This window comes from Gouania willdenowi, chromosome 5, assembly GCF_900634775.1.
Source record: "Gouania willdenowi chromosome 5, fGouWil2.1, whole genome shotgun sequence".
In the NCBI taxonomy this organism is placed as follows: Eukaryota; Metazoa; Chordata; class Actinopteri; order Blenniiformes; family Gobiesocidae; genus Gouania; species Gouania willdenowi.
The window spans coordinates 18,447,381-18,473,592 of record NC_041048.1 but is presented as its reverse complement, the minus strand read 5'-3'; the positions used below and the strand labels follow the sequence as shown (position 1 = coordinate 18,473,592).

Here is a 26,212-nt window from a genome sequence, read left to right as displayed (position 1 = left end):
TCGACGGTTACTAATTAAAGTATGGTAGTTTTTTCCTTCTTTTTCTTGAATCATATTTTGAATATTGTAAAAATGTGTGTTCCTGTACCCTGCCTGTGTTTATCAATGATCTTCTTTTCTATAGTGACTGATAATCGGATATTAGCTTTTTAAAAACCCCAAAATTCTCATGTCGGTCGAGCTCTACCAGGGATGATTTCATTTATTCTAAAAACAGGTGAAAAAAGGAGTGTTTTACCCAGGTAATGGTAATATCTTAGTGTAAAATCTGCAGATAAGTGTTCTTTGCTTCATAAATGAACTCCATCAGGAAGAAAGGAGAGATTAATAGGTAATAAGCAGCAATGTTTAATGCAATCCTATAAGCTGATTCAACCTCCAGATAGTTTATAAAATGCAAGTATTATGTTAAATGATGTTCTGCTTCTTGTAATGTTCAGGTTGTTTACAGTAAAGTATCTAAAAGTCACCTGTACTCAACTGAAAGATCAGCTTTGACCATTCATGCTGTATTTATACAAAATATCAGTCATTTTTGCAGCGAAAGAAGAAAAGGAATCAAACCAACCTGCTATGTTGCTGGGACCAGGGGCTGGGGTCCATGGGGGGCTGGAGGCCGGGCTGCAGTGTATGGGAGGAGACTTCAGCTGCAGGGTGGTACAGTCAGTGGCTTCTGCACTCACAGGACTTCTGAGAGCTGCTGTGGGACAGAACAAACTGCATCAAAGTCAGGTAAGAACCACTGAAAAACACCACTGAACACATTTATTTCATTTTACCACTGGGTTTTAAAGGTGTGTATTCATCTAATGATTAGCTACAGATTTTTGAATCATGCTGAAGGGAAAAAAATAAGAGAACTACAGTGTTTAAAACACTGCAACGTGTGTGTATCTCACTGCTTGGAGAAGACAATTGGAGAGTATTGTGTGTGTTGACATGTATTTGATGCTGGTGTGTCAAAGGAGTGGGTCTGAGCTGCACTGTGTCTGCAGCTATCGGTTATAAAACTGCAGCAGAAATGTGTTTTTCTCTCCACAGACTGGGAGAAATAAAAGGTTTGTTATAAATGTGTCATAAAGCATCACACTGAGTAACTGCAGAACATCATCAGTGTGTGTGTGTGTGTGGGGAGAGAGAGAGAGAGAGAGAGAAAGAGGGGAGATCTAATCACTCCCAGATGTGTGCTTTGAAAATGTCATTTACAAATGCCACTGTGACAGACAAGAATTGTGTATTGCGTGTTACACATTAGTACACACTAGAGTTTATACATCTGCATGCCAGCATTGTTCGGTTGAATGTTTTGGACTCAGGGGTATCTGCATGCCATCACTTGTAGATAGTGTTTCAAAGTAATACATAATAGAGGCTGCTGTGGCTTTTACTTCATCCAACAGTGATTTAAAACTAATCCACTTCTCTTTAAATGAGGTGTACTGGTCTGTGTGTTCATAAAGCTATTAGTCATTTTGTCCCCTCAACCCAGGAGGCTCATTTTGCTTGTTGGGGTGAAGGAAAAAAAAATAGCAAAAGGGGGAGACAGGGGGAGGGGTTTGAGGAAATGACCAGTGAGTGCAATAGAAGGGAACTAAGGGATGTGGAGAAAAGTTTCAGATTGGTGGGGGTTGAGGATTCCTGTGTTTCCTTTTCCTGGAATGCTGCTGCAAGACCGTCTGCTGCTAGAAATGTGGGAAGAGCAGAGATTGGTCCTCAAGAAGAGAGACGTGCCACATTCTTGCTGTCAGGATTCTTCTTCCCCCCCCTTTGGCTTGGTGTTGGGGGCAAAATAAGAGGGGAAAGTTGAGGGGTGAAGGAGGGCACACAGAGGGGAGACGCTGCAGAGGAGGAGGGGGGTGGGGGTGTGGTGATGATGTGGGGAAACTGCTTCCAGCATGAAGAACTTTACTTCCTTCATGTTGCTTGGTTTTTGAAATGCTTTCTTGTCTCCAGGGAGTCATTCTACCTCCTCGATCAACCATGAGAGTCCTGCTGCTCCTCTGCATGCCAGGTACAGGCACTACAGGCTACAGTGAACGTTAAAGCATTCAAGATGCAAGAAAGTATTGAGTAATGATGCAGACCATGCCATAAAATGTACCAAAACACATTTGATCAAAGCATTTCTGATACTTATCCAGCAATGATAAAGCAGGACCTCATGGGCTCGAAGTCCTCCATAACTTTGTGTTCCACATGCACATCAACTTAACTACAGACCCTTTCCAAAAAATTAGAATATCAGAGAAAAGTTGTTTCATAACCATAATTTCATTTAAAAAGTCAAACTTTCATAGATTATAGATTCAGGGCCCACAATTTAAACAATTTAAAGTATTTATTTGTTTGTTTTTACATAATTTGGGCTTCCAGCTCATAAAACCCATGAAAACAGGAATTCAAAAAATTAGAAAACTGAAGAAATCACCGTTTACTTCTCAGTTTTTGCAGAAAAAAAGAGGAGAAGAAGGACTGGACTGTTGGCCAGTGGTCCAAGGTCCTCTTTTCCGATGCCTTCCATTCGGGAATCAAGGTCAAAGGGTTTGGAGGAAGACGAGTGAGGAACAGAACAGAACCCAAGCTGCTTGAGATCCAGTGTGAAATATCCACAGTCAGTCATGATTTGGGGTGCTATGTTCTGTTCTGTCCCTCACTTTCCTTTCATCGAAAAAGAGGACCTCCATCTCCATTAATAACGATACAGCGATACAGCAGCACAATCCAGATCCAACTGAATGAAACTCCTTTTGGTGTTTAAGAACTCAACATTACTGAGTCAAATTTCACAAAGATCGTCAATTATGGTAGATATGTTGAGAGATAGAGAAAGTTTGAACTTTCCAACTGATCCCCCTTACATAATTTACTAGAATCCTCATGGCGTAAGATATATCTTAGGTTAAAATTTTTTTAACTTTTTATGCCATCCTGTAAACAAACAAAAAAACAAACATATTACCTCCTTGGCAGAGGTAATATTTGGCGGTTGTTAGAGAAGCTCTAAGAAGTGATCCTGGACAAGCCCACAATATATGTTACAATCCCTGCAGAATGCAAGTCAAGAGCTTGAGAAGCTGCAGCAATGGGTACAAAGGGAACCATGCAACAGACTCAAAATGGCAAGGGTTATTATTATTACCCCTATTAGGACTCTCCATTTTACCAAGCAGCTCTACACTTTACTGACCAGTGTTTAACCCAAAGTCCATCCATTACTGAGGAGGATGCCGTCGGTCTATGATAAGCGTGTAATGAGAAATTTACATGAAGTTGTCAGGTTTGTAGCTCATGTTACTGTAATTCATTCAAAGCTTTAAGCTGCAGAATCCTCATGACTTTCGTAACCAGTCTTAAACGTCGGCCTGGATCAAATATTTACAAATAAAAAGATGATATATTGTGTGCAGCTGAGTGCTCTTGCACATATAATGGACCCTCTGTAGAGACATCCATGAGCTAAATGTGAATCCAACATGCAACTAAAAGAAACTCAGATTAACCCTAGATAAATTACAAACTTTGTATCTGGTTAATCAAAGCAGAATGAAAAACCAAACAATAAAATCAGCACACAGGAGGATCGGGTTAAGAAAGAGAGCAGCTGTTTCCGATCTTTGCTTTTTTAATCCTGACTTGAAACATTAGCGGTGTCTAAATGTGCCAGAGAGAGAATAAAGTGTTTACCAATCTGAGATCATTCCTTCCCATTGAGAGGAGTGGGAGTTTGAAATAAATACCCCAGAAGAACAAGAGATACAAAGAAACAGCTGTTATTTTGAGATTCAGTAAAGCTGACTGCACAGTGGAGCATTAGTGTGCTATGTTGGCTCGTTGGTTTTTGCTGCTGTGCAGTTAGCATGTTCTGAAGATTCAACATTGTTTTTTCTAGACCAGAGATGAACAGCTTTTGGAGTCATTTTGAGTGTCTTTGGAAAAATTCACCATCATTTTGTTGTTGTTTTGTGTGTCTTTGAAGTCATTTTGTGTTTTTTGAGTAATTTTACATTATTTTAGAGATGACAAAAGTGAAAATTGCATCAAGAAATATTTCTAAAGCTCTCAGATCCGAGAATGTTACTGCACAATGTGTGTAGTATGAACTGCTTCACGTCAACCAGCACAAAATGAGATGTAGGGTCAGATGTGGCCCAGAGACCAGTCGCCCATGTCTGATCCAGAAAAAAGGTTCATGAGGATATCTATGTCAAAGTTCTCTGATTGGCTCCCAAAGAACCTAAACACGCATCTTAGATTAATCACATTATATAATGATGCCTATGTGCCTCAGCCATTACACTTCTGCATGAGTGTTTGTATACTCACAGATTTTAGTTCAATATCAAGTCCTAACCACAGATCAGATTAAAAAAAAAATAGAGCAATATTCACCCTGTGCGTGAACATATTGAAAATTGAATGAAAATATATTTACTGCGTTTGAGTCTGGCGGCTCAAGGAAAGAATACAAGAACGAAGCTTACGTAAGTTAATGAAGCAATTCACACAGTAGCAGAGCTGTTTCGGGCTATATGTGGACAATTGGATTGGGCCCCATGAATATTAGGGGACCCAAAGTTAAGTCCTTGGCGTCATCTGAGCAGAATGCAATGTGGCTTTATTAATAATATAATAACTGTAGGGTGTAAGTAAGAATAGAATAAAACACAGTTATAAGTTGTGGCACATTTTAACACATTTTTAAAGGCAGTGGCCATCCGTACGATTGCGATGACAATATACCAACATTCTATCCGTACGCAGCTCCCTCTAGTTTAGGTCACATGATAGGTCAGTCATTGGTCAGTTTAGGTCCCGTGACTAAACCTTACCCTAAACCTAATCCTAACTCTAACCCAAAAAATTGTTGTGATATTGGGTTATAACCTATCCATAACCCTATATCTAATTCTAACCCTAAAACGCTACGTACATGTACTTCGGTAATCGTACCAATAGCATCGGGGGTTGTCCGTGCGGCAACCGTACAATGAGACACTTCTATTTTTAAACACTCTTTTATTAATTGACGTATAGACATCATTGTACAGTGTGATGCATTGTAGCAGTTCATGGACCATTTAATGAAATAGGAATTTCTCCTTGTAGCCTCAGAACAGTATTTTGCGCAGGGTGCCCACAAAGTTAGAAATGGCTCTGTTCATGAGCAGAGGCACAAGGAAGGTTTCAGAAAGGAGGCAGCTGGTTGGATGCAAAAATGATGTCTTTAGCTTTGGTTAAAATGTCTTCCATCATTAATGTGATTCTTTTACGCATAATGCAATGATGTGCTGAACCCCTCACAGCCGTGCTGCTCGCCCAGGCTCAGTACCAGGAACCGTACCCCCTTCTGGGTGAGTGTATACTTCATTGTTTCAGCTCTGCGTTGGTTTGTTTCTGCACATCTGCTTCTGCTCCACCATCCTCGCCTTGAGGATTGCTTCTCTTCCTGTTGTTTACCTCCAACATAGCAGCTGTAGTAACTTGTAAACAGCTCTTGGAGGTCTCTGCTTGTCATTCCTTACAGACATGTTTTATATTAAGTCATGGATTACAGACTTTTGAGGTGCTTGTTTTTATTGATGCAGGTGGTTGGTTTTAATGAGTCGGTGCAAAGGTAAATGATGATCTCATTAAACATTTTTTCCTTACAGAAGACTATGGGCCGGATTACCTCACAGGTAAAACATTCAGGTGTCTGATGTTGTTGTACTCTATTGCATAGGAGGAGGCATCCTCACATTTTTCTCTTAAGTCCATCGTTAACTCCTCCTACACCTCTTTGTTCGATTTTGACAAGTTTAAAAAAAAAAATGTGAAATTGCATTGACTTATGCTGCATAACAATGTACTTTTTTTTCAACCTTTTAGATCTTGTTTCTAATGTTAAGCTCTTGCTTAGCTAATGTTAAGTTAGTGCTGATGTTAGATTAACGCTAAAGCTTGGTTAATGCTATTGGTAGGCTAATGTTAACACTAGGTTAATGCTAAAGTAAGGTTCATACTTATGATAATGCTAACTTATAATATTGGTAATGCTAACTTATAATAATGGTAATTCTAGATAATGTAAATGCTAATGCTAGTTAGTGTAAATGCTAACTCATGCTAGTGCTAGCTATTGCTAGTTAGTGTTAATGCTAACTTATGCTAATGCTAATGCTAAGCAGGCCAGTACCTGCATCATCACTTGCATGTTCTTCAGGAAATGCAAATCTTCTAGTTTTCATTCTTGTCTCTAACAAATTGTGCATCTCCTCTTGGTTAGAGAGTTCAAGATCTGAAAACGGTCCAGGAAGTTACCAGCAGCAGACCCGCCTCGACACTCTGGTCCGTCCAGAAAAATCAGGCATGTCTACAGACCTCTTCCATTAGTTCAAGAGCTTAATGAGAATCACTAGAAGTAACTTTTCAATCTGCTTTGTGTTCAGAGTCTGATTTGGAGACTGAGCCAACAGAACCTACTACTTTTGGTAAGCAAACTGCAGTCAAGAAGAACAAAAAGGGGGAATATTTGGTTTGGTGTTTAGAGAGCAGACATGACTGAACTGTTGGACTGATTCCCAGATTGCAGAGAGGAACAGTATCCATGCACTCGACTCTACTCAGTGCACAAGCCATGCAAACAGTGCCTCAACAGCATCTGCTTCTACAGGTACACGTTTCAAATGAGCCAGTCTGATGTCTTAACAAATGTTTAAACTCCGATAACTGTTTCAGACCAGCAGAACACCACACTGCCTCAGCATTCCAAATCCTACAAATTAGGTTAATAAATCTTTTATAGGCAATGAGAGCCATTACTAAACACTTGATTTGGTTCCATTTGTTTTTTATGATAAAAGTGCATTTGATGGCGTACTGGTTGAGATTAAGGAGGTTGAGAGATTTACTTGCCATAATGTAAAGATAGACAGCAGAATCAAAGCTCACAGAAGTCTTTAAAAGCTTTTGGTCGCTGTGTTTTATTAAGCTTTGCTTTATTTTGACCAATGCGTTATTTAAAAACTATTCACTTTTATTATGCAACCTAGTGTTATTTTAGCACCAAATATACTATAAAAATCTCAGAAAAATCACATTTGTGACCATTTTAAATTTCAATTGAACTTTGTATTCGTGATTATTATAAACGCTAGGTTTTTTAAGTAAGTGATTTTCAAAATGAAAATGTTATTTTACTCATTGAATTACATTTTCCATCAATTTTTTTCACCCAGAATATATAAACTACAACAAACTGTGCTTTAATAACTCTAAATTTTAATAAAAATTAAATTACGTAAGTCTCTACAGTTACAGTACGGTACCCACCGAGCCAATTACACAGTGGCAACTTGTATTTTTGCCTGTAGCGTACAGGCTGTACATGTGGTCATGATTACCCTGGAGGCCAAAAAAATATGGAGGTTTGTCCAGAATTTGAAACAAGGACTTCTCTACAAACTACAAACGTTTGAGTCTAGGAGAAGAAGACTATTGCATAAATTTACTACACACAGAAATAAAGGCTTTCTTTAACAAGTTTGAATGAACTACGCCCGGGCCCGTGAAACGTCTCCGTGCCTTATAGCATGTATCACGTTCCCGAGAATTCAGTCAAATAACTTGGTTCTACAGAGTAATAAAAGGTCTCAGAGAGGCTCTTGACATCCGCTCATAGAATATCCATGTCAAATTACAGCCCGATTCAACGAGCATTAACTGAGGTGTAGTCATTTGAAAAATGGGGTCCCCGGGAGCCCCCTGGCGCCCCCTTGGTACATACAGAGTAATGGGCCCCATTCATATATTGGTATGTGTCAATGATTTGGTACCACCAACTGTCACTTTGACACACAAATAAATGATAAAACGGCTTTAATGGAAAATGCAGAAAAAAGGGGGTGGGCCCCCAATCGAATTGTGCGAGGCATAATCGTAATCTACGTTGAATTACCTTTGAAACGATTTATTACACGACTATGTTCCTATAAATTTGGAAATTACCGGAAATGGGGGGTTGGGCCCCCGGGCCCCATTTCAAAAAAAGGGCTCCAAGTGTCTCATCATATTAATTCATACCAAACTGCATTCCAATCTAATGAGAACAGAGGAGTAGTCATTTGAAAAATGGGGCCCCAGTGACACGTACGGGGTAAAGGGCCCCATAGTGGTATGTGTTAATGATTCAGTACCACCAACCATCGTAATATTTGACTCGCAAATAAATGAGAAATCTACTTTCTTTTTTTTTCTTCTTTTGGGGCCCCCCTGGGCCCCAAATTGAAAATCGGGCTCGAGCGTCGATGCGTACACAGATTATACCTACCAAATTTCAGCCCGATCCGGTCACAAATAACAGAGGAGTAGCGATTTTAACTAGTGTACAACAACAACAACAACAACAACAACAAAGTGAGGGCGTTATGGGTCCGGCAAACCAGCTTAAAAAACTAATAACCCCCTGCAGCACACATGTGCTCCACAAAAGAGGAAAACCAAAACCATCAGAGGCAGAAACTCGTCACCAATCGAAACACAGAATTTCTTACAAATTATAAACAGTGCATTGCAAATTATTGGAGTTTATTGACGCATATATTGGAATTTTAAATTGTAAATTTTCTCTTTGCATTCAACTTTAAAGACTCATTGACTTTGCGATCAACACAACACAAACTGTCAGCTTTTTTTTCTTTTTTTTTTTTCAAATCTGAAACCTAAACTAGTTATATTTTCTACCAAAGACTGACTTTGAATTGATTCTCTTACCAGTTGTGTCCTGGAAGCCAAAGTCCTATGATTTCTTTACTTTGAGACATTCTGGAGCCCTTTTGAGAAACTGTTGTTCTCTGTTTGACCCAAAAAATGGGCTCAGGTGCAGCTAATCAACATCAGGCCTCATCTGATTGGGGGAATCATGAATCTGCACATCAGTATTTGTAGAAGACAAATCATTAGCAACTGTGTGTTGACAGCATGACATTAAGTTAAAAAAAAAAGCCCTTTCTGAACCAATAAAACAAATAGGTTATGCAGTTCTGAAAACAAAAGGGTTCATGACACCAAGAAGACATGTCCTAAAGTAACCAGTTACTGTTGTACAGCATTCATTTTATTTCTGTTATCATTCCACTTTGCAGAATGGCTAAATAAATCATAGTTTTTGTGCTGTAGATTTGATAGCGTTGGAGTTTTTTTCTAACAGTGCTACAGTATTTTAGGTAGTCTTCACTGTTTCTGGCTGCGTTGTGAATCCCACATGTGTTTCTGTTCAGTCTGAGGAGAGTGTACGTCATCAACAAAGAGATTTGTGTGAGGACCGTGTGTGCACATGAGGAGCTGCTCAGAGGTGAGATCAGAGTTGTGCCCATTACTTTTTCAATTATATGTTCATTCATGAAAATATGAATGTGTAAAGTACTTTAACAGTGCGGTGTTGGATGCAAGACGTATCTCTCTATAAAAGCAAGGAATCTGTGTCTGTCTGTGAAGATGATGTCAGAATTTTGCAGAAATTGCACAGTGATGATGTCATCAGTGCCAGCTGGAGGGGGCGCCATTGATACATTTTGCCATTCATATGTCCATTTACCACAAAATATAAAATTTTTCGCCAATCCTAATATAGTTCACTTAATCTTTTTTTTCTTGTTATTACAGATTATTGTGGATTGATTTCTGACCAATATATCGATAATTGCAATATCGTCATATCTTGAGATAATCATTATCGTGAGCTTTGTATCGCGTATCGTATCATATTATGATCAGCTGGGTTGCAGCTATAACATGCAGGACAGGGGCCCACCAGGACCTAACTTTGGGCATCCCTTGCCTAGTTTTTGTTACTGATTATAGTGTGTGTGTGTGTGTACGCGTGTGTTTAGCGGATCTGTGCCGTGACCAGTTCTCCCGCTGTGGTGTGGCAGCTGTGAGTGGCCAGTGTGCATCACTGGGAGGAAGCTGTGGGAAGAGCTGCGGTGGCTGCTGATCATCAGGGACTCTTGGCCCTCCTCCCTCTGTCCCTCATTCACGCAGCTGCTCTTGAATCCACTTCTGTGTGTCCCCCAACAACATTGATGATTGTATAAATCAGTGGTGCTATAAAAAATGTTCAGTGGTGCACATACAACCTGTAGAACATTTCGTATCTGTTTTTACAATGTCACTCATCAGCATGTGTCATAAGTTACTGTTACTGTTAAAAAAGCAGTGATAATCAGCTCATCCTTTGTGGGCCACAGTGCACTGACATTAGAACAAACCCATCAGTGCTCAGCCATTGACTGCATACACACGTGTTGAGTGACCTCAGTTTTCTGCTTGTGGTGCTTTGAAAAGGTGTTTCATGAACCGTCTGTGGTCTGTGTGCTTGGAAAAACTGTCACTATAAAGACAAAAATAAAAGTTTTTTTTTTTTTTTTTTTTTTTTTAATTAAAACTGTTCAGTCTGCGATTGATCCCGACACAAATAACACAAGTCAGCTCTGTGATTATGAAAGACCTTAATGATCCATGACAAGTTATTCTGCAGTTTTGGCCTCCACTGCCGCTTTCAATTTAAGGATAGCTTTTTATTAATCTGTTAGTGTAAAACAAAATATACATACATCTAGTAAAACTTACTTTAATACAAAAATACTGTGGCTTTGCCTTCAAATTTCCACCCACTTTACACGATTAACACCATCAGTTAAACAGGACCCTCTTCATTTTCTGTTAAAACTGAAATAAGCTTTAAAAGGTGAGATTCCAACATAAACCTGAATGTTCGCGGACACAAGCTGGAAGATGAGTGCAGTCTTTAAATTGTTACAGTTTAAAATGACAAAATCATACAAATTTCAGTGTTTCAAAATCTAAAGACTTCTGACTTCATTTAAACTATACAGTTAGTGTTGCAAACGGTATAAGATCTGTTGGGTATATTAAGCAGTGTGTCGCGTATTCCTCAGTTCCCCGTGGACAGTAAAGAGGAAGGAAGAGAGGGCTGCCGTCGTTTCATCTCCTGCTGCAGCTGCTCCTTCAGAGTGGAAACCTGCAGCCATGACAGGTTAGGATTATTCCAGGATCAGATTAGTTAATCATTACAGCATTTTCAACAGATGAAAGATAGACACAAAAATTTGAATAAAATGAACACTATTCAAATGCAACTACAATCACTCCTGATCAGCTGTAAAGAACTGGACGACTGAATTAGTGCTTTGTACTTAATTTACAGTGGTTTTTGTTGAGTGTGTATGCTTTGAAAGCAATGCCTGATCATATATTGATAAGTAATTACAGAACTCTCTCCTGGTCAGTTCTGATCAAACTGCCCTAAGCAGGCCAGATACCATTGTACACTGATAGCACTCACAAAGGTCTCTGCCTGAGGAAGTCCTGCTACAGTATATTATGACTACCGCTATCAGCAAAATATCAAGTAGATGGGTTTCCATTACAGAATTTTGCAAAATAAAAGGGATATTTCTAAATGTCAACAAAGTAAAATTGCGATTTGAATGTGTTTCCATTGAAGGTTGTTATGAACAAAAGCCTCGTAACTCCCGTGCAGGAAGACGGACGTTCAGAATCTCCTTAGAACACTGTGTTCCTTTGTTGTTTCACGTCTAATGTGGCACTAATAATAATAAGTCTAATGCTAAGAGATGTCCTGGTCTCCTCTTCTGTCTACACGTACCGCACTGTTTTCTCAGAGAGAGGTGGTCATATGACCATGTGAGTCACGTTCTGTGACGTGTATTTGCAGAAAAAGAGTTTCCATAGCGCTTTTGTGACAAATTTCAATATCAAAATGTATGAAAGTCCTCCTCATGAAAGTATAAAAACCTTTTTGGGATATTTGAGTGTTTTTTTTTTTTTAAATTCAGGTGTTTCCATTACCAGTTTTTATTGCACTTTTTTGATTTTGCACATTTCCAAGGGTAATGGAAACGCACTGAGAGCACTGAACAGCAGCGGATTCACTGAGACACACGCTGAAAGCTTGTTTACCTTCGAATCTAAGACCGGTCTGTTCGCCCAAAACCCTTTGACATAATAAACCACATGTCCGCATCTGACCAGAAACCCTAAAGCTTGACTCCGTCTCATTCATCCAAACCGCCACAACATGTTTAGTTTCATGTTCAAACATTTAAGGGTTGTGCTTAAAGATCGAGCTACTTTTATGAAGATGTAAACAGGGATGAACAAGATTAACTTTGCTTCCTTCAGCCCTGCCTCAAACCTGCACCGTGCCTTTGCTTTCACATTCGTTGACAGTTTCTGTGTTTAAGCTTGTTGGAAATAAAGGAATAAATAAAGATTAATGAACGCTACACAGTATTTTCATCTTCTAACCTGAAAAGACTTAAAAAAAAAAAAAAAAAGAGTCCATGTCCCATTTCCTGGCAGCATTCTGTCATCAAAAGCAGTGTTTGGAATAATGACGTTTATAATAACGGCGTCTGTTTTTCAGTAACGGGGTAATCTAACTAATTACTTTTTACGCCGTTACAACGCCGTTATTGTTACTGAGCGTTAAATGTGGTGCGTTACAGGTATTGATTGAATAAACTTTTATCCGAAAGCATCCCCGGCTTCTGACTCCGCTGTTGTGAGGAGGCGGGTTAAAAACAAGGTGAGCGATTATGATTGGCTAAGGCAACGTGCCAGCACACACGACACACACACACACACACACACACGCGACACACACAGACACTACAGATTGGATGAAGCAGCAGAGATGGCGAGCGTGGAGCAGTCTGATGAAAAGTTGTCATTTTTAAGGTGACGATACAAACACTACTTTAAATTAATTGTGGTCAAAGGCAAGAACATGTATGTGAAGTGTTCATTATATCCAGGAGTGAAGAATTTGTCGACATCCGTTGTCAGCAACTCAAATTTAATGAAACACCTCACAACGACACACGCATCTAAAAAAAAATCTGAATTATTTGACATGTAGCAACTATTTTTTTTTTAACAGTAACGCTTTCCTTGGTAATGAGTTACTTTTATTATAGAGTAATTCAGTTACTAACGCAGTTACTTTTTGGAACAAGAGGTGAGTAACTATAACTAATTACTTTTTTAAAGTAACGTTCCCAGCACTGATCAAAAGTCATTTGATGATGAGATAAACCATCGCCTCAGCTGCCAGTGGAGTTTTTAACAGAGGCTACACTATAAAATGAAGGAGTAACCCAAATCACCAGGCTCAGAATTGGTCTCCATGCCCACTTCAAGACCCTCAAGACCTCATAATCGAATATGAGTGACCACCGAGGTTGATGATGATGACTGATACCACAATAATTAGTAAATCCCAGTTCAGTAAGACAGCAAAGCTGCTAACAGTTGCCGTTAGTTACTAGTATGATGAAGCCCAACAATGGCATTTAAAACGCATGAACTGAAAAGGACAACCTCAGCCTGCTCCAAAGACAGGAGACGCTAATGTGAGCGAGTCAAGCTGTGTGGGTGTGTGCTCGTGCATGTGTGCGTGCACACCTGCTCCTCGAGCCCTTTGACTCGCTGTCGGTGAGCTCTCTCTCTGCTGCCCAGCGTCCGCTCTACGTCCCTGAAGCTGCTCTTCAGTCGCTCTGCGTCTCGCTGGGCTTCATCACGTTGTCTGGCCAAACCTTCACACAGACCGTGAGACTGTTCTGTCTCAGCCAGCTGAGTCTGAGGGTCACACAGACACCCAAAAGATAAACACACACACAATGGAGGCTTTGAACCTTGTCTTTCTTTTCATTTAAATTATACTTATTATTATGTTCGTGTTTTTACTGAAGAAAATAATGATTTTGAAACTGAAGCTATTCCAGCTTTTCTGCAGCCTGAACGGAAAAAGCATGAGACTAGAAACAACTTTGATTTGAGACATACATCTAATCTGAAACAAACCACTTCAGTGATGATTTCGAAGAAGATTATCTTTTGGCCTCTTTAAAGTATTTCTGTGCTTAATAAATAAATGAAAAATGAAATCAAACCTCTTTTTTTTGTGACTAGGTTTGGGTTCGGCCTTTCTACACAGTAGGTTTCAGTCTTCCTGCTCTTTGTTCCCGACATTGATCCTTTGGAACTAGTTAAAGTGTGTTGGGTGTTGCCACTCCTTTGCAAACAGTTCAGAATGTGACATTTCCAACTGTCAATTAGCTCAGTGACATAGGGCAGTGGTGGCAAGTCCCTTAACCCTAACTGCTCCCCGGGCGCTACACTGTGGCTGCTCACTGCTCCTCATGAATGAGTGTTGGGTCAAATGCAGAGAACAAATTTTGTGTATGAACCTGTACATATATGTCAAAAAGGCTTAATTATTATTATTATTATTATTATTATTATATAGAGCAGTGTTTCTCAAATCGGGGTATGTGGGGTACGTGTAGCCCTAGGGGTAAGCAATGGCACTACAGGGGGTACTTGAGAGAGAGAGAGAGTGGAAAATTAACAAATTAATTACAAATTTGGGGTTTTATAATGTTAATCACAATAATGATGATGGAAATGATCTTTATTATAACATGAACTGAACAGCCTTGGTCCCATACAAGGCTGGAGATGACGGGAAATGATAAAAACTATAGAAGTAGATTTAATCATGAAGCACTAAACAATGTTTCATTCCGCTTATTTACAAAATTACATTCTTTAAAATGTGTGTTATCACTCATTATTCCATCATTTTGCTCTAAAGTTGTTTTTTTTCAAAGTATTCTGAGCAAAAATGTTGCAGTGGGACAAAGGATTCAGAAATATGAGAAAGACGGTACTTGAACCAAAGAAGTTTGAGAACCACTGACATAGAGGATGTCCCATCTTGAAATAGTTGATTAATTATGAGTCTGACTTATTGATTTATTGACGAATCGTTGCGGCTGTAGAATTCCTATAATGAGCAAGACAAAGTTCATTGTATAACTGTGCTGTGGCTAATTAACTGAGTGAGATAGAGCATCGTCTCTTATGCAAGACATTGTGAGTTCAAGCCCCAAAATGCACATTAGAATGTCATCTTCTTACACTGCTACTCAGAATTCATTTTGGCCCCAAACAATGCTGTCTACCAGCTATAATAAATTATTATTATGATCATATCAACTGGCGGTTGGTGTCGGGGAGGATAAGTTCTTCTCTTTTCAAATTTCCTCATACACTAATGCTTATTTTCTTTTATAGCAAACATCCTGTTAAAGCCTTCACCTATCACTGCTCACTGTCAGCTTCTCAGGTTAGTTGTTGGGTGTTTTTCTATTTGTTTCTGTTCACCTGGGTTAGTATTGTCTGTAATATCTTCTGTTCTTTTCTGGCTTGTAGTTGTGTCTCGTCTGATGGTTAGGGATTCCTGTCTGTGTTTTCCCCACATGTGTTTCTGATGAAATAAATACACTGTGCACGTTGGAGGTGTGATTGAACCCTGGATGGCGCTACTGCATTGTTCTTGTGATGTCTGATTGGTGTTCACCGTGAACTGGTCAGTTGTGTTTTTAGTTTTGTCAAATTTTGATGTCGTGTTTTTGAGTTTTTTTTAGAAGTGGGATTTACTTTGGGTTGTACTCTGGCCTCACGCAACCCTAACACCGTTACTGGTAGATGACTTTAGGGCAAACTCTGGATAAATGTGTCATCAATGTAATAAATTAGTGCACTATTACCATTTAGCTGGTCTTTACCTAAAGTAGTCAAACACATCGCAAACATTCCCTGATTGATATACACAAGTAACTGTAGCAAAGCCACAAAATGTGCAACTTTTTGTTGAGCGTCTGAATATTGGGTTTAATTTGTCTGTTGTGTCTGATTGTTGATGTGTAATAAAAGCTGCTTGGAGGAGATTAGAGGACCATCAGCTCACCTGCAGCACCAGGACCTGCTGCTGAGCCTCCTGCAGCTCCTGCTCTGCTGTGTTTAGGCTGCGATCTAAACGGCTTTTCTCTGCAGACAGACGCATGGTGCTTTCTTCAGCCTTCAGCTTCTGACGTTCCACCTGAACCAGATTGATGAAGAAGTGACACTTTCAAACACAAAGTCACTAACAGAAGTGAAAGCAATGGATTACAAGTACTCACGTTACTATTATTGAGTTGCTTTTATGGGTACTTTCGAAATCAGTAATTTTATTTGTACTTTAAGCTGATATCTGGAGTTTCTGAGAAATCTATGTTTATGTATGATTCCTTTAAAATGCAAAAAAATCAAAAATACCTAACTAGTCTTTTACTATGGTCTACTGCCGTTGGTCATTCATATACATTAATGTATATAAGTCGCTCCTTCGTCCTATAGACCCCTATACAAATGGAAACGATCGCCGTGTGTGCCCAGCCAATAGGCTTTGACTTCCTGTTTTTAACACTGTCAATCAAAGTGAATGTAGAACTGTGCATGGAAACAAGGCCGTGCGTCACAACAGCAAACAGGTAAATATGATTTTTCCTCTTACCTGACCCATAGACATATATCAATGTGACCCAATGCAACCTTGTTATGTTCTGCGATGCACGTGCAGAAAAGTAGAGGTGTGGCTTCTGGTAGATTGGGAGAGACAGGGGGAGGAAGTGAGGCTGTTTAGGGCGGGACATCGAGACGTTTCTCAGAAACTCCAGATAGTAGCTTTAAGTGCGTTTTATAAGAATGAAAGTAATTCCTTACATTTCTACACCCAACTGTTACTGAGTAAATCATTGTTTTTTTGTTTTCAAATGATCAACAGACATTGTGAAACTACAAAAAATAAAATGACCAGAAAACAATCAATGCATCACATCATAGCCGACCAATCAGATTAAACGTAATGCACTACACCAAGACAGCATTGAATGCTGGTTATTTCAGCCTGAGAATCTTTTTTTTATTTTTTTTAAATTGAATTAATTGGTGTTATTTTATTTAAAAAATATTTTACATTTTGATAACCCTTTTATTTTATACAGATACATTTGTAGAAAACAAATTCAGATCCAATTGTGCAAAATTTAATGTCTTCTTTTTTAAGTTTACATGAGATGTTTACTGTATTTAAGGGAATTGTGGCAAGATTTATTACCAACAATAAACATAAAGGCTGAAACTGACTATATTATTTAATTGAGATATATTTTACTTGTACTCAAGTATTTTATGTTTGGCTTACTTGTATTTGTACTTGAGTACAAATTCAATCTTCTACTTGAGTAAGAGATATCAGTACTTTTTAAACCTCTGGTCACTAATGTCTTAAATGACAGCAGTAACTAACCACTATGAATGTAAAATCAATCTACAATCAAGCTGATCCTACTGTTTACAACATGTTTGATTGTCGTACATTTTACTTTGTGAAGCTCTCACCTTGTCCAGTGTGTTTCTCAGTGCGTTCTTGTCCTTCTCCAGCCTCACAGCTTGTCTCTCTGCATCCTTTTTCTCTGTCTCCAGTAAGGACACTGCTCTCTGCAGCCCGCGCAGTCGCTCTTCTGAAGCGGCTCGCTCTGTCTGAACGCACTGCGAGCTGCGCTGAGCCTCCACCAGGCTGGCTGAACGCTGCCGTAGAGCCTGACAAGAGGATGCTCAGAGTCAAACACTGACAACAGTAGGGGTGAGTATTGACAAGGATGTTGCAATATGATACGTATCACGATACTTGGGTCACGATGTAATATTATCACAATATCACGATATTTTTTGCAATATTCTGCCCAGTTAATATCAAAATTAAACGTAGAGATGAAAAATCAAGTTGCTGTATATGTTCATCAGAAGATATTGATCATTCAGAGTTCACAAATTGAAACTATTTGCTTCAAAACATCCTATTTATTATTTATTATTAGTGTTTTCACACATTTTCACTGACAAAAAGAAAATGCAGTGTTACACACTGGCATCATAAAATAAAGTGACACCATGACAACATAATGACAGAATTGTAACAACTGTAAGTGAGAACATAAAGGATAAAGCACCCTGAGTTACTGACTGCACAAAAATAACAAAACATAATTTATCCTATTATATCAGTTTAAACACTGTCTCCACACAGCAATGTCTCCAGCAGTAGAAAACACACATCCATGAAAATGTGAAAAATACAGTAAGAAAAATATTTATTAAATATAAGAAAAAAACAAAACAAAAAATCGAGAAAAAAAAAATTTGATTTAAAATCGACACCCAAAAAAATCGCAAGATATCATGAAATCAACTTTTTTTTCACACCCATAGACAACAGAGTTTAAATGGGATCCTTTTTTGGTTTTTCAGAAAATGAGTTTCTCTCTAACCTCCTGAGCATTGTTGAGCTCAACTTCCAGTTCCTGTCGTCGTAGCTCGCTGTGATCCAGCTGGGTCTGCAAGCTCTGCACTCGCTCTGTGAGCGCTGCCACGCTTCGTTTGGCTTCAGCTGACGATGCCTGAGCTTCGTCTATTCGATCCTGAACAGCCCAGGGAAACAAAAGATCACATGACAAATTTCTCTTGAGGCCTTTCCAAGGCATCTGTCTGCTTCGAGCTCACTGAACCTGTAGGATTTTTTTGTCCTGCTCAGCTGAGCTCAGCGTTTTCTGCAAAGCAGCCAGACGACTGTGCGTGCTGCTGTGATTGGCTGCTGCCTCCTGCAGCGTCTGGTCCAGAGCTGCCGTCTTCTCTCGGAGAACGGATTCCCCGTCCTGAGCTCTGAGCAGAGCCTGGCTCAGCCTCTCCACCTCTCTGTGCAGCAGGGACACACGCGCTTCTCCCTCCGCCACCTGCAAACATCAGGTAATGTTCACCAATTATGTTCACTCTGACAGCTTTTTATTTTATTTAGCTTTTTTTTTTTGTACATTGTTTCTCTTATGTTAAGTATGGATTATTTATTTAGTTTGAACTGTGTTGTAATTCACTGTGTAGCAATTATGAAAATTCTAGTCCAGGCTTGGTGCTTTGCTTTATCAGTAATTTTTTTTTTTAATTTGTCATAGATGTTCTCTTTTGTCATATTATATTCTCTCTGTATTTTACTACCTTTTACATTTTAGGTTGCCTTTTAAAATCTGGCCGGGGACACCAGATGAAAACTAGCCTAGTTTGGCTAACTCTGGCTCATTTACAGCATGTCTTTTTATTAATGTGCATTGTCCCTTTTAAATAAGCGATAAATTCAAATTCAGGGTCCAACTGAAACAAAGTGGAGCAATTTCAGTCTGTGGAGGTTCAGACTGACACAATGGTCTCTAAGCTCTTAAAGTGTGTCTTGTAATGGGTCACAAGTAGGGATGTAACGATTCACTCAACTCCCGATACGATTCGATTCACGATACTGGGTTCACGATACGATTCTCTCACGATTTATTTTACAAAATGGGACTGTAGACAAATTTTTTTTAGAAAATACTGTACTATTTTCCTTTTATTTTTCATTGTCAAAAGAATTCCTTGATAAACTATTCAAAATAATGCAATTTAACTAAAAATAAACCTTGAATGAAATAAACAAAGGAATAATACAAATGAAAATGAAGCCTATTAATTTAAATTCTGGTTCTATAATAAACAATGCAAAACTGCATAATAGCTCTTTTTCTTTTTAAAAGTGCAACTGAAAATGTATTTTGTGCCTTAACAATTGGACTTTTAAAAAAAAAAATAATTACGTCATATTTGTTTGGACCAGCAGAGGGCGCTGGTAACACAGTGGTCGGTTGGCATGCAGATATCTTGCAGTGAAGAAGAGAAGCTATGCTAGCAGACAGAGCTAATAGAAAAACGTGACTTTTACAGATATTCAAGTAATATTACAGATATTCTTTCGGTGTTAAAGGGGTAATGAATCATTTATTAACATATTTAAGAGTAGAAGGCGGCCAGAAAGAAAGTATTAGCAGACTCCACCCGCCGCCTACACTTGTGGATAGCGCCCTCTGCTGGTTAAAAAAGTACTGCGATTCAATTTTCAGAAAATCAATATCAACCGTGATACCTATGAATCGATTTTTAACTGCCTTACGATTAATCGTTACATTCCTAGTCACAAGGTAAATAAGAAATTGAAATTTAAGGACACAATACTAATACAGTCACTGGTTGTAGTTTTTTTTCAGGCAGCCAGTTTTAAGCATTGTTGTACAGTTGAGATTATGATGGACTCTCTAACCTGTCTCAGCAGAGCGTCCTGTCGCTCCTGTGAAGCCTGACTCTCAGCCTCCCGGTCTCCCAGGCTCAGTTTAAGTCTCTGCAGCTCTCCCTCCAGGCTGCGCCTCACAAGCTCCACTCGGGTGGCGCGCGCCTCTGCAGCCTCCAGCGCCTCCCGCAGTCGCCTCCTCTCCGTCTCCAGACGCGTCTCCATCACCCGCTGCGTATTTAACTGATCCTGGATTGTGAGGACACACAGAACCGTGAGTTCACGCAACAAACCGTATAGTTTTTATCAATGTTGAAACACTTTAACTTCTCATCTTTTTAATAATCCTCTCCTGACTTTGTTTCTTTTGCTCAACATATGGAGAACTCCCTAAGGTGGAACACTGTGTGCTTCTCTGCAGCACATGTTGTTGTCACATTCACTGACGGATAAATATTCACAGCTCGTGTTGTCATATGGTGACTGCACGGGATCACGGGTCACTGCTGTGTGACAGATACACACGGGTGTGTTGCTGCGTGTGTGTGCGTTTGTGTACCTGTGTGTGCTTCTTTTCCGTCTCCATGGCCTGCAGCGTCCGCTCTAAATCCCTCAGCCTCTCGCTGACTGCTCTCCTCTCTCTGTCTCCTCTCCTCAGCACCTCCTCTTGCTGCTGCAGCAGAATCTGGGTGGTGGTCAGTCGTTCATCCAGGGTTCGTTTTTCTGCGTTTAACAACAAAACAGTGAAGCAAAGTTTGTGTTCATCTGCTACACTTTTGAAAAACTTAACGTTAAAGGACTTAAAGTTAAGTGTAAAATGAACATGGACCATCCAGTTTGAGACGATATAAATGATTCCACATTTTTGAGATAAATGTAAACCCTGGGTACTGACCCTCCTGGTAGTCCTGTAAGGTGTTTTGCAGCTGAGAGACACGACTCTGGGCAGAGTCCCGCTCACCCTTTAGCTCCTCCAGTTCCCGCTGCAGTGCTCCCAGCTGGCATCCAAAGTCATCCTTTGAAACCAACCAAAAAAGTCACTCACGTGTTGTTAGGCACTGCAACAGTGATTTTCAACCTTGGGGTCGTGACCCCATGTGGTGCTTTTCAAATTAGAAAGCACAACACACAATCTCAAACAACTGTATTCTATAATTTCACTTTTATTAAATATAAATCCAGCTAAAATAAAATGCAGTATAAAGAAAAAAAAGAAAAAGTATAAAAATATCTGATCTGGCACATCTCTTCACTTTTTGTACAATAATCCTGGCTACTCTGTATTTGTATATAATTCTAGAAAAACTTTTTTGGGGTCACCAGAAAATTGTGATATAAAAATGCACTAGAATGTGTGTTTTGGCTGTAGGGCCTGTGGTTCAGGTACCCGCTCTTTTTGGGCTTCACGCAGTTCATGAAGAAAGTCCCTCAGACCACTGCGCAGAGTCTCAGGGTCCAAGTCTGACTGAGAGAGCGGCAGTGGTGTCTCTCCTCTTTCAGGGGACGCTGCTTCAGAACCCAAAGTGTTGTCCAGGGTGCTGATTTGAAGCTCTGTCATTAATGAAAGAAATAGAGTTAAAGGCTTTTGAACTCTGACATCACTTCTATGAGAAAAGACTGTGATACCTTTGGCAGGAGATAAGGAGGAGCGCAGTGGTGAGACGCTGTGGTGACGTGATACACTTCCCGGTGACGTGGAGCTCCCTCCTGGACTCCTCCCCCTCCCTCCTCTGCCACTCGCCCCGATGCCAAGCGTCCTGGTCAGAGCCGACTGCAGGCTGCTCAGACGGAACTCCAGATCCCTCTTGCTGGCCTCCGCTCGGGTCAGCTCGGCCTCGGTGGCGGCCAGTCGCCCCTGGGCCTCGCTCAGCTGCAGGCTGAACTGGGCTGCAGAGTCCTGGGCCACCTGAGCACGTAGAGACAGGTTCTTGGCATCATCCTGGAGCTTCTTCTCGCAGCCGCGGGCCTCCTGCAGCTGTGCAGTCAGTTCTCTTTCGCAGCTCCGCCAGCCCACCTCAGAGTCCAGCAGATGCTTCTGGATTACAGAGAGCTAAGGAGGGACCAAACATTAACTCTCACACAGCAAGAATGTGAAAATACATTTTTTTTTTTGCTTGAAGCTCACCTCCTTTTTGAGCAAGTCTCTGGCTGTTTCAGCTTCACTGAGCCTCTGTTTGAAGGTGAAAGTCTCTTTGCTCCTCTCCTCCTCTCTCTGCTCCTCAAGCGACAAACGAGTTAGCAGGTCGGCCACCTCCCTCCCTTTCTGCTCCTTCTCTCCTTCCAGAACCTTCAGCTGAATCCACAAAAACACAGCACCATTACTTACACCGCATGTGTCAATCTCAAGGCCCGGGGGCCAAATCCAGCCCTTCAAAGCAGTGTTTCTCAAATGGGGGTACGCAATGGCACTACAGGGGGTACTTGAGAGAGGGAGAGGAAAATTAACAAATGAAAGCATTAAAAATACGTCGTTTTGTATTTATAATGTTTATTTTGAGTGAAAAATGATAATCATACTAAATATAACCAGCAACTCAACAAAAAACACACAAAATAAGTGAAAAATATACTAAATGATAAAAAGAAAAGACAAATAACAACAAAATACACAAAAATAACAGAGAAACAACCAAAAGACACCAAAATCACACATACTGAGAGAGAACAATTGAAATAAATACCAACAACACACATAAATAGTCGGACAAAGGGGGTACTGTGAACATTTTTAAATCAAAGTTAAAGGCACTTTTTTTCTCTACTGCATATGATTGAGAGGGAGATTTTTGGTCATATTGTTGATGTAATGTGTTTGTTGATGATTCTAATTGATTTTACTGATGATTTTAAATGTTCTTATTGATTTTAAGCTGTTGAATGTTTTATCATGTACAGCACATTGAGTTGCCTTGTGTATGAAATGCGCTATACAAATAAATTTGCCTTGCCTTACTTGGATTCAAAAGCTGGAGAAAGGGGGTCCTTGAGCCAAAAAGGTTTTAGAATCACTGCTTTAAAACATCCAATCCAAAGGAAAAGTAACAATGACAGAGAAAACATGAATTATTGTGTAAATTACCAACTAATTCCGTAGTAGATACTGTATCTCTGCTAAAATTCAAGCAAAATTTTCAATATTGTCAGGGCTTAGAGTTTTCCCATGATTCATTTACCAATAATCTCAAATTGTTGAACGAATTCCCTTTTTTTCTCCAAAATCCTACAAAAATATCTACAAAATAAATAAATAATGGTAAAAAAAAATAAAGGAAATTTAGAGACAATTTAAGTTTGTTAAGGATATTGTCTGTGCCTTACATATTTTACACATCATTTATACGAAAGTGCAAACTAGGGCACAGCGAAATCCAACTGGTCCGAATTTGGCCCCTGAGCTAAAACGAAGTTGACATCCCTGACTTACACCATGCACCTTCCTCAGTGATGTATCTGCGACTGACTAAGAATCAGATGGTCTGTGTGGAGGAGGCAGAGGTGTTGATGATGAAACATTAGGTCCAACCTGTCTGCGGAGCTCCTGCAGTTGCCGCCTGCCCTCGAGTCGCGACCTCTCCACTTCTCTGAGGCACATACGCAGCTCCGCCACCTCCTTCTGGGAGGATGAGAAGGTCTCCTCGAGCACAGAGAGCCTCTGCTCCTTCTCTTCACACTGTCGTCTCACACTGACAAACACAAAACATCAAAACACACGCACGGACACATAGAGCAGTAAAACCTAAGAGTGAATCTTTGTTTTCTACCTGATTCTCTCTGCTTCTGCACTCCGCAGTGTTTCTCTTAGTTGAGCATTTGATTGGCTGAGAGCATCCCTCTCTTTGATGATGTCAGAGAGGCTGCGCCGAAGCTCCGCCCCCTCCCTGCGGTGGTTTTCTGCTTCGTCCTGAGTTTGGCTCAGACGACACTCAGTCTCCAGCAGACTTCTCCTCAGCTGGTCCCGACTCTCCTCATTGGCTGAGAGTGAAGCTCTGCACTCCTCCAGCTGAAGGACAGAAGTCACACAGAACAAACACCAGCAGACATTGTTATTAGATCCTTCACATGGTCGTCAAGATCTCATCTTGAACTCTGAGCAACCTTTTTCCTGTTAAAACCGTGTTTCATGTGTGTGTTAACGAAATTAAAGTTCTTATGAGTAACTTTTGAGGTTAATGCTTCACCTCTTTCAGAGCGACGCCTTCACGTGAATGCAGATCCGTACCCATTTCGCGTAAACTCTGGAGATCTCTCATATGAGCAGACCTTGTGTCTTCTAACTGAGAGCGAAGCTCCAGCAGCTCCGACGTCAGGGAGTCCACCCTGATCTGAGAGACAGAAAAACAGCAGTCACTGCACTTCATCCTCCTCCTCCATCAGTGCTGCCACACATGGATTATGTCTACGTGAACATTTCAGGTAAAAGCTGTTGTTTATGTTCCTTTTTAATTCACTAATAATATATAAACGTGTTTCTAATGCAAACCACTTCAAAAGTCAGAAATAGTAAATCAATCTGAATAATATTTAAACAGTCTCTGGTCACCTGTTCATGCTCCTTGTCCTGAGCTGCTTCTCTGGAGACACGCGCAGCCTCCAGGGCTGCAGCTGTCAGCTCAGCCTGCAGACTGCACACCCTGTCAGATAAAAAGGCCTTCTCTGCCTCCTTCAAAGACAGCGCCTGAAAAGAGAAGATAAGAAGATACAACGAGAATGTAAAGGACAGGCCTGGGAGCTGCAAGGTTTTTTAAAAAATGCAGAGAAAATACACAAGCGCAGAATAAAAGAGAAATCTGAGCCTGTGTCTGATTAAAAGAACATTCAGTGCATTACCATGAAGTCACAATACAATAAATCTACATATATCCCGATACTAAACTATATAATATACATCGAGATATATCATAATATCAACAATTACAAATTTCACCTTTACAAGTACGAAATGGTATAAAATATAATTTATTTCCTTTTTTTTAATAAACTTACAAACCAAGTAAATGGTAACTAACAAGTACCAGTATAAAAAAGTGGCATGTTTACCAGACTGTCAAATTAAATTTTTAAAAAAAGTTTAACTTTTGCATCTACGACAAATTCTGATTCTGTTAAGTTCATAAATTCTTAAAAAAAATAAAAATAAAACACTAACGTGAGGCAGTTTAACAAGGTCTGACGTGGTTCTGATTCACTGACACCTAGTGACCGGGCGTGTACATATTAGTGTTTTCTGTTTAAAAACATAACTAAAAAAAAACTGATTTGAACATTTTTTGGATATATCTCGATTTATCACCAAATTAATTTACACCCTCACCATTTAGTGATGTAAAATATCCTAAATGATGGTGATCAAGGATCACTTAAACATTTGGTTAAATCAACGTTACGTGGCAGAGCAGTAATATATGTAAACTTAAGAGTCAGTGCTTTAGAGCAAACCTGTTGTTTTTCTGCCTCTGCCTGCAGCAGACATTGATCCCTGCTGTGCTGCAGACTGCTCAGCTCGTCCTGCAGCTCCTCTTGCTCCCTCCTCGCTCGCTGGAGCTGCTCCTCCATTTCCTGCCTCAGTTTCCACAGCGCGACCTCGTGATCCCTCGACACGCTGTGATGCTCAGCCTCCTGTCAGACACAACAGACCGCACAACACGCACTGAAGAACGATTTTGCTATATTTTGAACAGCTACTCAATACGTCCAGTCGAGTCCTCGTACCTTCTTTGAGACGATCCTCTCCAACTCTTCCTGATGCTCGGATGTGGCCTTACGTAAAGCCTGCTGGAACTCCAGCTGAGCAGCACTAAGGTTCTGAATCAGAGCTTGTTTATCCCTCTCGGACTGAGCCAGTGCACTTTCTCCCTCAGAGCGCACACGCCTCAACTCAGCTGCAAGACAAAAAGGAAAATAATGACATTTTAACAAAATAAATAACGTTTAATACTGTATATTGCATAATTGTGGCTGTCAACCGCCTTCCCTAAGGTGGAGTATGCTAAACTTTATTAGGTGGAAACAGAAAAAGGAAGGACGGTGTTACACTTGAGAGAGAGGGTAGTACAAAGGAAAAGGAGTGGTGTTGTAATAGAAGATGTTCATTGGCTGAAACCCATTTTTTGAGACCTTCATAAAGGGTGACTTTGTTCATGTTCGTCACCTTCT

At 40.0% G+C, this 26,212-nt stretch overlaps 2 protein-coding genes across 4 annotated transcripts in view; one reads left to right on the top strand and one right to left on the bottom strand.

Moving 5' to 3' along the window:
- The first annotated feature begins 610 nt into the window (after window positions 1-610).
- On the top strand, window positions 611-10,329 carry mfap2 (microfibril associated protein 2). The gene is made up of 9 exons (XM_028446929.1): window positions 611-732; window positions 1,954-2,011; window positions 5,304-5,351; window positions 5,652-5,678; window positions 6,266-6,346; window positions 6,429-6,470; window positions 6,565-6,652; window positions 9,258-9,331; window positions 9,870-10,329. Exons 1-9 carry the CDS (start codon window positions 631-633, stop codon window positions 9,971-9,973), a joined length of 624 nt encoding a protein of 207 aa, XP_028302730.1. The 5' UTR covers window positions 611-630; the 3' UTR covers window positions 9,974-10,329.
- Window positions 10,330-10,436: 107 nt separating this feature from the next.
- crocc (ciliary rootlet coiled-coil, rootletin) overlaps window positions 10,437-26,212 on the bottom strand; it is a 35,378-nt gene continuing 19,602 nt past the window's right edge. For 2 of the 3 annotated variants that reach the window (XM_028447302.1, XM_028447301.1), the window contains exons 20-37: window positions 25,769-25,938; window positions 25,496-25,675; window positions 24,600-24,734; window positions 24,238-24,381; window positions 23,821-24,059; window positions 23,583-23,742; window positions 22,185-22,352; window positions 21,686-22,109; window positions 21,447-21,610; window positions 20,955-21,075; window positions 20,619-20,782; window positions 20,093-20,308; window positions 18,480-18,704; window positions 18,243-18,392; window positions 17,314-17,514; window positions 15,839-15,970; window positions 13,489-13,662; window positions 10,934-11,020 (exon numbers count right to left, since the gene is read on the bottom strand). In XM_028447302.1, the coding sequence (XP_028303103.1) occupies window positions 10,934-11,020; window positions 13,489-13,662; window positions 15,839-15,970; window positions 17,314-17,514; window positions 18,243-18,392; window positions 18,480-18,704; window positions 20,093-20,308; window positions 20,619-20,782; window positions 20,955-21,075; window positions 21,447-21,610; window positions 21,686-22,109; window positions 22,185-22,352; window positions 23,583-23,742; window positions 23,821-24,059; window positions 24,238-24,381; window positions 24,600-24,734; window positions 25,496-25,675; window positions 25,769-25,938 (3,254 nt within the window). Of the gene's footprint in view, window positions 11,021-13,488; window positions 13,663-15,838; window positions 15,971-17,313; window positions 17,515-18,242; window positions 18,393-18,479; window positions 18,705-20,092; window positions 20,309-20,618; window positions 20,783-20,954; window positions 21,076-21,446; window positions 21,611-21,685; window positions 22,110-22,184; window positions 22,353-23,582; window positions 23,743-23,820; window positions 24,060-24,237; window positions 24,382-24,599; window positions 24,735-25,495; window positions 25,676-25,768; window positions 25,939-26,212 lie in introns of all 3 variants that reach the window. The other variant, XM_028447300.1, reaches the window with a different exon arrangement.

What these genes read in the sequence shown, in the direction of transcription:
- mfap2 (XM_028446929.1), top strand. Translation starts at nt 631, where the DNA reads ATGGGAGGAGACTTCAGCTGCAGGGTGGTACAGTCAGTGGCTTCTGCA. An exon ending in ACAAACTGCATCAAAGTCAG is followed by an intron (nt 733 to 1,953) that starts GTAAGAACCACT and finishes TCTTGTCTCCAG; the next exon opens with GGAGTCATTCTACCTCCTCG. An exon ending in GGTCCGTCCAGAAAAATCAG is followed by an intron (nt 6,347 to 6,428) that starts GCATGTCTACAG and finishes CTTTGTGTTCAG; the next exon opens with AGTCTGATTTGGAGACTGAG.